This window comes from Saccopteryx leptura, chromosome 3, assembly GCF_036850995.1.
Source record: "Saccopteryx leptura isolate mSacLep1 chromosome 3, mSacLep1_pri_phased_curated, whole genome shotgun sequence".
Taxonomy (NCBI): domain Eukaryota; kingdom Metazoa; phylum Chordata; class Mammalia; order Chiroptera; family Emballonuridae; genus Saccopteryx; species Saccopteryx leptura.
In genome coordinates this window covers 72,584,295-72,598,447 of record NC_089505.1, presented here as the reverse complement: position 1 = coordinate 72,598,447, position 14,153 = coordinate 72,584,295, and the positions used below count along the sequence as shown (strand labels likewise).

The 14,153-nt window shown below is 40.8% G+C and overlaps 1 protein-coding gene across 1 annotated transcript; it reads right to left on the bottom strand.

Annotated features, from left to right (window-relative positions):
- Positions 1-242: 242 nt before the first annotated feature.
- Positions 243-869, bottom strand: LOC136397124 (zinc finger protein 695-like). Its single transcript, XM_066371715.1, has one exon. It carries the CDS (start codon positions 867-869, stop codon positions 243-245), a length of 627 nt encoding a protein of 208 aa, XP_066227812.1.
- Between the last annotated feature and the right edge of the window lie 13,284 nt (positions 870-14,153).

Here is a 14,153-nt window from a genome sequence, read left to right as displayed (position 1 = left end):
CCTAGGCTGTAAGAACTTGTCAGATTACAGCCTGTCTCCCACAGTGTAAGAATGTAGTTTTTCTCTCCCATATGCAATTTCTTATATTGAGTAAGGCTGATGTTCCAGCTGTAAGATTTCCCACAATTTTCCTTTTTAATGTTTCTATCATGAATTCTCATGTGTCAACAAAATTCTGAAAACAGATTTATGGACTGCTCAAAAATGGGGGCTATTTCAAAATATGAGCAAACAAATATTCCCTAATTTTTGTGAGCAGTGTATATTTGTTCAGGCTTCTTCTCCTTGCAATGAATTCTCTCATGATCGGTAACATGTGAACTCTGTCTAAAGGCTTTGTCACATATTTCACATTTGTAAGGCTTCTCTCCAGTATGAATTCTCTCATGTTTAATAATAGTTGAACGCTGAGTAAAACCTTTGCCACATATTTGACATTCGTAAGGCTTCTCTCCGGTATGAATTCTTTCATGTGTAATAAGAGATGAACAGTCAGTAAAGCCTCTGCCACATATTTCACACGTGTAAGGCTTCTCTCCAGTATGAATTCTCTTATGTTGAATAATATTTGAATTAATAGCAAAGCTTTTGCCACATATTTCACATATATAAGGCTTTTCTCCAGTATGAATTCGCCCATGTGCAGTAAGGTTTGACTGCTTATTAAAGGCTTTCCCACATATCACACATTTCAAAGGCTTCTCTCCAGTATGAGTTTTCTTGTGTGTAGTAATGTGTGAAATCTGTCTAAAGGCTCTTCCACATATTTCACATTTGCAAGGCTTCTCTACAGCATGAAGTATCTCATGTTGAGAAAGATATGAAAAAGAAATAAAAGCTTTACCGCATTCTTCACAATTGTAAGGCATCTCTCTAGCATAAAATTTCTTCTTTCTAGATAGTTTAAAAAACTGACTAAGGATTCTTTCACTCTCATTACTACATTTGTTAGCTTCTTCCCCAGTATGAGTAGTCTCCGGTTCACTGAGATTTAACAGATGGTTTAAACAATTGTTCCTCCCACTACATTTGTCTCCTCTTCAATATGAATATTCGGGTCAATAGTAAGTGTTAAACTTTGATCAAAGTCTTTCCCACATTTATAATAGTTCTCTGGAAATTCAGTTCTCAGGTATTTATTAGGATTTGAACCTTGACTAAAGTATTGCCCACAGTTATTGTATCAGTAATTTCTTTCTCTATTACAGGTACTCTGGGAAATCATTGAAAATAAATAGGTCATTAGTGAGGCCTCTAATATAAGTAAACATGTAAAAATGTTCCTATAAACTATTATGCCATACCTACTGAATGACAATCATTGTATAAAGAATGACTGAAAAGAAAAACACCCAATCTTATTAAAATTATAGACTGGGAAACAAGATTATTTCTGAGTAAAAAAATCATGAACACCTCTTTGAGGGATTCTGAATGTGATCACCTTTAGAAATTCTATCTTCATTTTTAACTCTTTTTTTCTCAACAGTTTTGAGTATTTTATACATTTTAAGTGGGGAAAATTATTTGTACCACAGGCTAAAGAACTTGAATTTTCCAAATATCCTTTCCCATGTTTATAGAAGTTCTCAGAAAATGTGTTAAAATTTCATTTGGGTCTTTCCATTGAGAAACACACTGCTCTACTCCTCTTATTCCATCTCCAGTGAGCTGGCCCTAAACTCTAAGGGATCCCACAGGGAGCAACAGGCAGCAGCAGCTCGTCCTGGGCTCAGCCCCTGGGTCTGTTTCCAAGGCTCTCTTTCCGGTGACTTCCCACTGAGCCAAAGCAGTCCCGCCTAGGCTCTCCCGGGCCCTTCTTCCATCCTGAGCCCTTTCTTCTTCCACTGGTGCCATGTTTAATAATTTTTTCTAAACTAACAAGGAAACAAACAAAAACCCCATAAAACAACAAAACATCATTCTGCAAATGCAAATACATTAGTGATGGTTTTCCAAAGGTAATTTAGACCTTTGATTTCTTTTAGGGAAAGGGTTTTATTATGAGTAAACACTCCAGTTTGGTTATGTCCACCCTAACACCCTTTCTGCTATTCACACTCCTACTCACATTCCCAGTCTTTCACAAGGAATCCATTCTAAAAATCATCTTTCCGTATCTTACCAATAGCATTTTCTGGAATGATCCTTTGGTTGGCTTTGGCAATATGTCTTGGATGTCTTCAGAAAAAATTGCTATAAGATAAATAAATTATCACGTGCTACACTTATGTAACTATACTTTAAACTCTAAAGTACCAAATTAGTACTGTTTTCAGGTCTTCAGTAACGTGGCAGAATAGGAAGCATCAAAACTTTGCTCCTTCATGAAGAACGAAACTGAGCAACAATTACTGACACAACTGCCTTTTTTGAGGACTCCAGAAACCAATTAAACTACACCAGCTTCCAGAGAGCAAAGCACAAGAATCACATAAAAGAAGACTGTAGAAAAAGCAGAACAGAAGAAATGGCTGTAAGGCACAAACAGGCAGAAAGATCTAGACACAGCTCCAAACAGTTTCTGGTGCAACAGATGAAATAAAGAACAGTGTATTACAATGTTCTGGTAAGCCATTCCACTAAAGAAATGTCAATGAACAGGATTAGACTGGCAGACATCACTAAAATGTCCTCAGCTCTGATCTGTTCAGAAAAGGATCTGAGCATCACGTAAATCAAATCCAGAGAGATCAAAAGAGAAAGAGACCATTTTGCAACTGCCCTCCCCATAATCCTCAAGGGCATCACAGAGGCCAGATAACAGTGCTGACAGCACGATAAAGACTCTGCCTTTGTCTTTCATGGAATTGTAACATGACTGGAGGGTGAAAAAATAACTTTAAAAGATTGATTTCAGAGAGAGAGGAAGGGAGAGAGACAGACACAAACATCGCCTGTTTTTGTATATACCCTGTACAGGAATCAAATCTGCAACCTCTGCACACTGGGATAATGCTCTACCCAGTCAATGCATCCAGCCAGGGCTGAAAGGATCAATTCTAAACAATGAAGGACAGAGTAGTAACTTGTGAAGAAAAAATTTCCCTTGAGGGTTCATAAGAAATCAACCTGTTTAGCCAATAAATTCTAAATTAGGGAGAGTTTTGCAAATAGTAGTAATGCTGCAGCTTTATCTCTACATTCTGAGCTCTTACAAATCTTTATACTTTTGGTACATTCCCACTGATTTTTTTAAAAATTATTTTTAGTATTTTCAACTATTTCTCCCAAGTCCCCGGCTCTTTCCCTTATTCCAACATGGAGATAAATGTTCACATCACAAACAAAAATTCCCGCATATACAAGAAAGCAACATGAAGATGTTCAGTTTGCCCAGAACATCTGATCTCCTGTCAATTAAGGAAAGAGAGTATTACATAAGGATTAAGAGAAATGTTTCACAAATCAACCCACTGCTTGTCACCTTCTGTGCATAAGGACCAGTGTCAATATGCAGGTCCCAAGCTCTCTTCCAAGAACTACTAAATCAATAGTACAAGTACAGGGAACAAAAACTCAGATAGTTTAGGTTTGCCATAGAGCATTATAAACACTTAGAGCTCTGGAACAACCCCTGAATACTATGAAGTGGGAAGTACATCCAAAGAGAAGGGAAGTTTAAAGCCCTAAAGGCACATTATGAAGCCTTTCCCTGTCTGAGTAAACAGAGCTTCAATCTCAGTCACCCAAGCAGGGGCTCCCAACACACACACAAGGGAAAAGACACACAGGGCAGACAGTGACTTCTGGAGCAAAGTCATCCTCACCCAGTGAGAGCAGGTTCCTGTAGTTCTCCCACATCACGTGCATGTACAAGGCCCGCTGAGCTGGGCTCAGGTATTCCCACTCCTCCTGGGAAAATTCTATGGCCACATCCCTGAAGGTCAACCATTGCTGAAATGGAAACATTTCACCAAGGGGAAATGGTGACATTTATTAGCCTCACACAGAATGAGAAGGGAGATATAAAAATTGATTTGGTTAAAATGAGTATCTGACACATCCACGTCTAGTCTTGAGCAAGTGATGTTTCTGACATGTTGGTTTACATTACTTTCTCATAATAGTTTATGATAGCCAGGAAATCAAGAAAGGTTTCTCATGTTGGAAGAGAACACATGAAATGTACAATTAAAATTCAAACCCAAGTTGTCTATAGAAAACTATATGAAACTATGTTGTATACATTGAGTAATGTTTAATGTCTCAATGAACTAGACTATCAGTGTTGTCTTCAAGAGACCACAAAGTCCACAGGGTCTATAAAACCTTTCAGACTCTTGAAAGCAATGAGGACAACAACAGAGACGATGTCTTGGAACATGTCCGATATGCCAGCATTAGTCCAGATGCTGCACATACGTTAACTTATTATCTGTACAGCAGCTCACTAGAGACTGCTCTGTCACCACCTTACAGAGGAGAAACCGTCATGGGCATTCTAAGAAAGTCAGCTCAGGTCAAAATCTGAGATTTTAAGCAACAAAAACCTCAACTTAGGTGGTGTTTAGACTTGAAGCTAAAGAATCAAACAGTTATGCCCTGGAAGGGTGACTCAGTGGATTGGGCATCGACCCTGTGCACAAAGGGTACAGGTAGGATCCTTGGTCAGAATACCCACGAGAAGCAATCAATGAGTACACTATTCAATGGAACAACTAATTGATGCTTCTATCTTCTTGCCTCCTGCCCTCAAATGAACGGAAATTTTTTTATTTCTTTTTTCTGTTTTTAAGACAGAGAAGGGGATGTGAGTAGCAAGAAGCCATCAACGCATAGTAGTTGTTTCTCATATATGCCTTGACTGGGCTAGCCCAGGTTTCGAATGAGCAGCCTTAGCATTCCAGATCAATGCTTTATCCATTGCGCCACCACAGGGCAGGCTGGAATTTTTTTAATGAATCAAAACATTTAGGAAACAGCTTTAAAAACACAATGACAAACTGTTCTCTGAAACAAGTTGACACAAGGTCAAGTCTATCTATATTTTACTGCATAAATGGTCATCACATTGTGCTCACACACACATTACTATTCTTCCATCCACTTGATTTTTATTATTTTTTGTGAGAGAAAGACAGGTACAGAGAGACATTAAGGGGCAGAGATGAGAAGCATCTATTCATTGCAGCACCTTAGTTGTTTATTGACTGTTTTCTCATAGGTACATATGTATCTTGACTAGGGCACGGGGCCTCCAGCTGAAGCAGTGTCCTCTTGCTCAGGCCAGCAACCTTGGGATCAAGCCAGATGAGCCTGCCCTCAAGCCGGGGCCCTTGGGGTTTCAAATCTCAGTCCTCTGCGTCCAAGGCTGATGCTCTATCCACTGTGCCCCCATCTGCAGAGGCTCTTACATCCACTCAAAACATTAACATGATAGTTAAAAAAAATCACGACTGTGGAATATATTTAAAATATATATAATTAGTTGTCAACTGTGAAAAACATAAAACTTATGAAATGGTCACATCTTTTATAAAAGCCATGCACTTGAATAGGCATGCATTCATGCACACACATACCAATAAACTAATTAACTGAAATCAGAGGGGCTGCCTCTTCAAATTTTTTGGATAATTTTATTCATTGTCATTTTTATTCATGTGTATTTCACCATCTCTGGACAACAAAACATCAATTATACTTCCACTGTGTTTATCAGAAAACACTGAATTAGAGTGGAGAAATGGGGCTGACAAACGTGGCTACTTCAGCAGAGATCAGCAGAGGAGAGAAAAGAAGAAACAAATAGAGTGAAACAGACTCAAAGAGCTGGAACTGTTAAAACTCTAGTTGAACCCTGGCCAGTTGGCTCAGTGGTAGAGCGTCGGCCTGGCGTGCGGGAGTCCCGGGTTCAATTCCCGGCCAGGGCACACAGGAGAAGCGCCCATTTGCTTCTCCACCCCTCCCCCTCTCCTTCCCCTCTGTCTCTCTCTTCCCCTCCGCAGCCAAGGCTCCATTGGAGCAAAGTTGGCCCGGGCGCTGAAGATGGCTCTGTGGCCTCTGCCTAAGGCGCTAGAATGGCCCTGGTTGCGGCAGAGCAACACCCCAGATGGGCAGAGCATCGCCCCCTGGTGGGCATGCCGGGTGGATCCCGGTCGGGCGCATGCTGGAGTCTGTCTGACTGCTTCCCCGTTTCCAACTTCAGAAAAATACCAAAAAAAAAAAAAAATTCTAGTTGAGGCGCATGTGGGAGTCTCTCTCTGCCTCCCCTCCTCTCACTAAATTCAATACAGGAATAAGGAGTGATGGCCTGGCTACATTCTGTGAGGCGACACAGACTGTAAGGCAAAAACCGCAGGCCCTGGCCGGTCGGCTAAGTGGCAGAGCATCAGCCTGGCATGTGGGTGTCGGGTTGGACTCCCGGTGAGGGCACAAAGGAGAAGTGACCATCTGGTTCTCCAACCCTCCCCTTTCCGCTTATCTCTCTCTTCTCCTCCCCTCCTGTAGCCATGACTTGATTAGAACTAGTTAGCCCTGGGCACTGAGGTTGGCTCCATGGCCTCTGCCTCAGGTGCTAAAAAATGGCTCCTGTTTCCATGAGAAGCAAAGGTCCCAGATGGGTAGAGCATTGTCCCCTAAGTGGGCTTGTTGGTTGGATCTTAGTTGGGGCACATGTGGGAGTCTCTCTCTGCCTCCCCTCCTCTCACTACAAACAAACAAACAAACAAAATTCCACAAGAGACAAAGGACTTTAAAATGATAAAAGGGTCCATTCCCCAGGAAGTAGTAACAATTGTAAATATATATGTGTATCACACTAGGACTCCCAAACACCCGAGGTAGACACTGAGAGAAAGGCAGGCAGAAATAGGCACCAGCACTGAAATCATATAAGACTGTATTTCTCTAGTTTTACTTAGAGATAAAACCAAACACAAGATCAACAAGGAAACAGAACATCTAAACAAGACCACAGACCCATGGAACCTAACATGCATACAGAACACAGCACCCAACACAAGCAGAATATTCTTTTCAAGCACACAGAACATTTTCCATTATAAACCATGCGGAAGCCACAAAACAAGAAAGTTTACAACTTGAAATCATAAAAGTATGTTCTCTAACCACAGCGAAATGAAACTAAAAACAAATAGCAGAACAAAAACATAAGCACACACAAAATGTAAAACATAAAGAACTTTTCTGAAAACCAAGGAAAAATATCACAATACTTCAAAAATTAAAAAATTACACTAAAATAATTAAAATTTTAAAAAGTGAAAGTACAACAAAATACATGGGATGCAGCGATTACAGTACTAACAGGTGCTAAGTTGTAAATACATTAGAAAAAGAAAAAGTTATATCAGAAATCAACTTTTATACTTCAAAATACTGCCCAAATGTTAGCAGAAGGAAAGAAAGATTAGAGCAGAGCTAAAGGTAAGTAAAATATAGAAACCAAACAAACATAAAGTCAACAAACTAAGACCTGGTTTTTTGAACAGATTAACAAATCTATAAATCCTAACCAACATTAAGAGAAAGGATTCAAATAACTGAAATTAGAAATGAAAGAGGGCCTCAGCAAAAATAAACACAGCCAACAAGCTGAATGACTTATACAACAAAAACAAACCACTGCAAAAATAAAGCTAAGATTTAAATAAACAGAAAGACATCCCTTAAGCCTGATTAAATGGTGGCGCAGGGGACAGAACGTAGGACTAGGACGCAGAACCCAGGATCGAAACCCAGAGGTTGCCTGATTGAGCACGGGCTCATCCAGCTTCAGAGCAAGCTCACCAGATTGACCATGGGATCACCAGATTGAGCACGGGATCACCAGATTGAGCACGGGATCACCAGATTGAACGTGGGATCACAGACATGACCTTGTGGGTGCTGGCTTGAGCCCAAGGTCGCTGGCTTGAGCAAGGGGACACTCACTGAGGTAGCCCCTTGGTCAAGGCACATATGAGAAGACAATTAATAACTAGGGTACTGCGACGAAGAATTGATGCTCCTCATGTCTATCATTCCCTATCTGTCTGTCCTTATCTGTCCCTCTCTCTCTCTGTAAAAAAAAGATATCCCTTAATAATGGGTTGCAAATGAGTTACTACTGTTCAAATGTTCATGCTACCCAAGTGTTCTACAAATTGGATGAAATCTCTATAAAATTCCAAAGGGAATTTAGGCACAAACAGAAAAAAACAACAACAAGCCGGGTAGATTTCATGTAAAATCAAGCTAAAGGGATCCAGAAGAGGCAAAACACTTGAAATAGGAGAAAGCTGGATGCCTCAGATTTATTTTAGATGGAAAGCAAGTAATAAAACTCCTGTATACATGCCAAATGACTTTTGACAACAAAGAATACTTAATGATCAGAGGCCAGTCTCTATAACAAATGGGTGTGTGGTGAGGAGAAGGGGGGTGGATATTTCCATTAAAAAGAATGTAGCTGGAACCTTATTACCTGCACCAAACAGCAGCGTCAGTGTGTCAGAGGATACAGTGTGCAGGGTGAAAAATGCAACCTTCGAAACTGGAAGTGGTAAAAACAACCTAAAGAATCTTGAATTGTCAGACAGTGGGTTGATTACACAAATGGTTGATGTAATGAAACACCTTCTACCACAAATGTCTGTCTGTGAATTATCTGCTCAATTCCAAATCATTTTGACTTTCAAGTCAGTAACAAACTCATGTAGCTTCAAATGTATTACAAAAGCAGAAGGATTTCCCCTAATTGGCCCCTTTTCCAGAACTGATCAGGTATTTGTGCACATCAGTCCATGACCTCTATGTGCTTTTTCTTTTCCCCTAATTGACAGAGTGACAGGACGTCAAACATGGTGCCTGGACAACCTCCCTCCTCAGCTACACTTCAGTGCTCGCATCCTAGCTCCAACCCAAGGCTGAAGCCTTACCCAGGATGATGCCCGAGGGGCCTCTTTCAAGTCCCCTGTCACTGGGTCACAGAGATGGACTCTAAGTAGACCTGAGTGGGATCGAGGACGGCCCAGGTCAGTGTACACAAACATCAGGCAGCACAATTCAGAGTCAGAGAACAGCAAGTCAAAGGGCATTTCAAAAAGGACAGACACAAGTCTGACCTCTGGTGGCTCAGTGGATCGGCACTGACTGGAAATGGAAACGCTGAGGTTGCTGGTTCAAAACCCCAGGCATTCCCAGTGAGGGCACATACAGAGCAACTAACACAAGTTGATGTTTTCTACTCATTCACCCCATTTCTGTCTCTCTCCTTTCTCTAAAATCAATAAATAAAATCTTTAAAAACAAACAAACAAACAAACAAACAAACAAACAGATGTAACAATGAACCAAGAATACAATTTTACCTGAGAAAGAAGCATAGCTGAAGCCTCCTTCCCTCCTCTTCTGGGCTTCTTCCTCAGGCAACAAGGTTTTCCGGAAGTCAGTCTGGAAAGTAGAAGATATGCTGTTTACCATCATACCTCCTTCCTGTGCCACAGCCACACACAGGAATGCCCTCTCTGTATGGCAAAGATGGTGACTGCTACCCACAGACAGGAGGGATTCTGGGATAGCAAACTGTTCTCAGAGACACACAAGTGGTTTTTTACACCCGTCCTCAGATCACGCTGCCCACCTGGTCACACACTGATAACCTGGACAACCTCCTTAAGCAGATGCCTGGGGCCTCCACTAAGCAGATGCTGCCCTGCAGGTCACAGGCCTCGTCCAGACCAAACCCATGCACAGCAGAGTCCCCTCACCCTCACCCCAGATCTCAGGCCCCAGAGCCTTGTTGCTCAAGGATGGATGCAGGTTAGAATCACCTGACGTGCCCTGGCTGGATGTGCAGTCAAGGCTTGAGATAAGAAAAAGTGTAAACTACAAAGTAAGAAAGATAACTAAAGTTATATTCAGGAATTACTTATTTAACAGAGAAAATACATTCAGTAAGCACATTTTCACTTATATAGTGAGAAAGAAGTACATCCACCCATGTAACTAAATTTATTTCCTTTTTTATTTTAGTGAAAGAAAGGAAACAAACAGAAAGACAGAAATACAGGGACAGACAGAAAGGAAGGGACAGAGATGCACCAACATTTAAGAAAGTAAAGACTAGAGACTGTGAGAAAATATTTTCACATAATGTATCTAATAAAGAATTGTATTTAGCCTGACCTGTGGTGGCGCAGTGGATAAAGCGATGACCTGGAAATGCTGAGGTCGCCGGTTCGAAACCCTGAGCTTGCCTGGTCAAGGCACATATGGGAGTTGATGCTTCCAGCTCCTCCCCCCCCTTCTCTCTCTCTGTCTCTCCTCTCTCTCTCTCTCTGTCTCTCCCTCTCCTCTCTAAAATGAATAAAAAAAAAATTTATAACCTGACTTGTGGTAGCACAGTGGATACAGCGTCAACCTGGATCTCTGAGGTTGCCAGTTCGAAACCCTGGGCTTGCCTGGTCAAGGCACATATGGGAGTTGATGCTTCCTGCTCCTCCCCCTTCTCTCTAGCTCTCTCTCCCCTCTCTATAATGAATAAATAAAATCTTAAAAAAAAAAAGAATTGTATTTAAATTGTACAAATGATTTGCAAAACATAACAATAATAATACCATTATCCAATTCCTTTATCTATGAGGTCATAAAATTTTTTAAAAACTGAATCTTGATGATGTCACTACTGAAAACTTACTAAATGTCAGTAAGTTGTAGAATGACTATGTAAATGTTATATAGAAATTACGGCCCTAAAGCCCTTGTTAATTTGTTCATCAGCATTAGTCTGGCATCGATTTATTAATTTGAGAATGAGAGAGAAAGAGTGAGAAAGAGAGAGAGAGAGAGAGAGAACATGGAGAAGAGAAAGAGGACCATGTATTTGTTCTTCAACCCATTTACACACTCATTAGTTGACTCCAATTGTGCCCTGAGCAAGGATCAAACCAGCAACCTTGACATATTAGATGAACACCCCCATCAAAGGTGTCACCGCACCAGGGTAGCACTGTCTCATAAGCAATAATTATAACATCTAAGGTTTGAAACATATATAGAAAACAAAAGTCCACAAAAATTTTAAAAAACTGGAACGTGGTCAATGAAATTGAAGTGCCTTTAGATCCCTATATTATCGTAGAAGATAATAAAGATATCATTCCTCACAAAGATTTAATAAAGTTTCACACTATACATAATCTCTACTGTCATGATGAAAACTAACAGCTGTCTTAAATTTCTATGCTTATAGATGTGGGAAATATAATTCTGAAAACTCATCTGAGCCTGACCTGTGGTGGCACAGTGGGTAAAAGTGTTAACCTGGAATGCTGAGGTCGCCAGTTGGAAACCATGGGCTTGCCCGGTCAAGGCACATATGGGAGTTGATGCTTCCTGCTCCTCCCTCCTTCCCTTTCTCCCCTCTCACTCTCTCTCTCTCTCCTTTCTCTCTCCTTTTTCTCTTTGTACCCCCTATCTACAATGAATAAATAAATATTAAATTTTAAAAAACAAAAAATAAAAAAACACAACTCATCTGATACCTGGTTCAGTAGCTCAGTTGGTGAAGAGAGTCTTCCCCATATACAAAGTTTCCAAGTTTGATCACCGCTCAGGGCACATGTGAGAAGCAACTAATGAATGCGTAAATAAGTGAAACAACAAATTAATCTACTTTTCCCTCTCTCTCTCACTAAAAAATCAATCAGTACAATCTACAAAATTATTTAAAACCAGACCAAGAAATAAATATAGAATAAAAAACAAAATATAGAAAAAAAGATAAGTAACTACATACAATGAACTTAGATTACTGTTTTAAAACACATGGAAAATTACATTAAGTATAAACAAAATAAGCATTCCTGTTAGTTACATTAAATACAAACTCCACAAAACTGTCACATTCAAATAAAATTTAAAATCAAATAACATCTTATTATATAGGTGATATCTAAGTAACATAACAATCTGGAATGCTTGAAATAAAAAGTTAGAAAAAGATATAACTGGATGACCACAAGGGGGAGCAGTGGACAGAGCATTTCCTGTGACGCTGAGGTCCCAGGTTTGAAACTCCAAGGTCGCCTGCCTGTGTGTGGGCTCATCAGCCTTGATAGTTATCTCATTGAGCTTAAGCACCAGCTCACCATCTTCAGCTTTGGCTCACAGACATGACTTTATAGTCACTGGCTTGACCCAAGGTCATCAACCAGATCAAGGGGTCAGTGGCTTGGCTGAAGCACCCCCATCATTAAAGCATGTATGAAAAGCAATCAATGAACAACTAAGGTGCCGAAACTACAAGCTGATGTTTTTCATCTCTCTCCCTTCTAGTTGGACTGTCCCTATTTGTCCCTGCATTTCTCTCTGTCTCTCTAAAAAAAAAAAAAAAAAAAGAAAGAAAAAGAGCGTGAAAAGACTCACCTAATATTGTGCAACCATACTCTTACACAAAACCAACTAGAATACTTAACAGTCACTCCCAAGAAAGAAAAACAATGCTCACTACAATTAGTTTCAATTCACCACCTTGTAAAAGCCTGTCCCGTGGGGGGCAATGGATCAAGTGTTGACCCGGAATGCTGAAGTCATTGGTTTGAAACCCTGGACTTGCCTGGTCAAGGCACAAGTGAAAAGCAACCACTATAGATTGATGCTTCCCTCTTTTCTCCACCACCACCATTTCTCTCTTTTCTCTCTTTAAAATTAATCTATAAGTTCCTAAAACAAAAAGAAATTATTAAAACCCTAACATTCCTATGCACCTAACAACACAGCCTTGAAATGTATTGACAAAATGTACCACAAAACAAGAATAAACAAATCCAGACGAATAGTACAAAATTCCAACATACTGCCCCAGTAACTGACATAGAAACAGGCCATCAAGAAACAAAATAGGCCTGACCAGGCGGTGGCGCAGTGGATAGAGCGTCAGACTGGGATGCCAAGGACCCAGGTTCGAGACCCCGAGGTCACCAGCTTGAGCGCGGGCTCATCTGGTTTGAGCAAAAAAAGAGCTCCCCAGCTTGGACCCAAGGTTGCTGGCTCAAGCAAGGGGTTACTCTGTCTGCTGAAGGACCACGGTCAAGGCACATATGAGAAAGCAATCAATGAACAACTAAGGTGCCGCAATGTGCAACAAAAAAAACTAATTATTGATGTTTCTCATCTCTCCGTTCCTGTCTGTCTGTCCCTATCTATCCCTCTCTCTGACTCTCTCTCTGTCTTTGTAGTAAAAAAAAAAAAAGAATGCTTCTCTCTCCCCTCCCCCCACTGTCTATGTCTCAGGTAAATCAATTAAATAAATAAAGATTTATTTAAAAAAAAAGAAACAAAATAGCCTGACCAGGCAGTGGCGCAATGGATAGAGTGTCGGACTGGGATGCGGAAGGACCCAGATTCGAGACTCCGAGGTGGCCAGCTTGAGCATGGGCTCATCTGGTTTGAGCAAAAGCTCGCTGGCTTGGACCCAAGGTCACTGGCTCGAGCAAGGGGTTGCTCGGTCTGCTGAAGGCCCGCAGTTGGGGCACATATGGGAGAGCAGTCAATGAACAACTTACTAAGGTATCGCAAAGCACAATGAAAAACTGATGATTGATGCTTCTCATCTCTCCATTCCTGTCTGTCTGTCCCTGTCTGTCCCTCTCTCTGACTCTCTCTGTTAAAAAAAAAATTAAAAAATAAAATAAAATAAAAAAGAAACAAAATAGCCTGAACAGGTGGTGGCGCAGTGGATAGAGCGTCAAACTGGGATGCAAAGACCCAGGTTTGAGACCCCGAGGTCACCAGCTTCAGCGCGGGCTTACCTGGCTTCAGCAAAGCTCACCAGCTTGGACCCAAGGTCGCTGTCTTGAGCAAGGAGTCACTCGGTCTGCTGAAGGACCACGGTCAAGGCACATATGAGAAAGCAATCAATGAACCACTAAGGTAGCGGTCCCCAAACTTTTTACACATGGGGCCAGTTCACTGTCCCTCAGACCGTTGGAGGGCCAGACTATAAAAAAAACTATGAACAAATCCCTACGCACACTGCACAGATCTTATTTTAAAGTAAAAAAACCAAAACGGGAACAAATACAATATTTCAAATACAGAACAAGTAAATTTAAATCAACAAACTGACCAGTATCTCAATAGGAACTATGGGCCTGCTTTTGGCTAATGTTATGGTCAATGTGCTCCTCTCACTGACCACCAAT

Bases quoted from the DNA above. Each gene is read 5' to 3' on its own strand.
- LOC136397124 (XM_066371715.1), bottom strand. From the start codon at position 869: ATGCCTTACAATTGTGAAGAATGCGGTAAAGCTTTTATTTCTTTTTCA.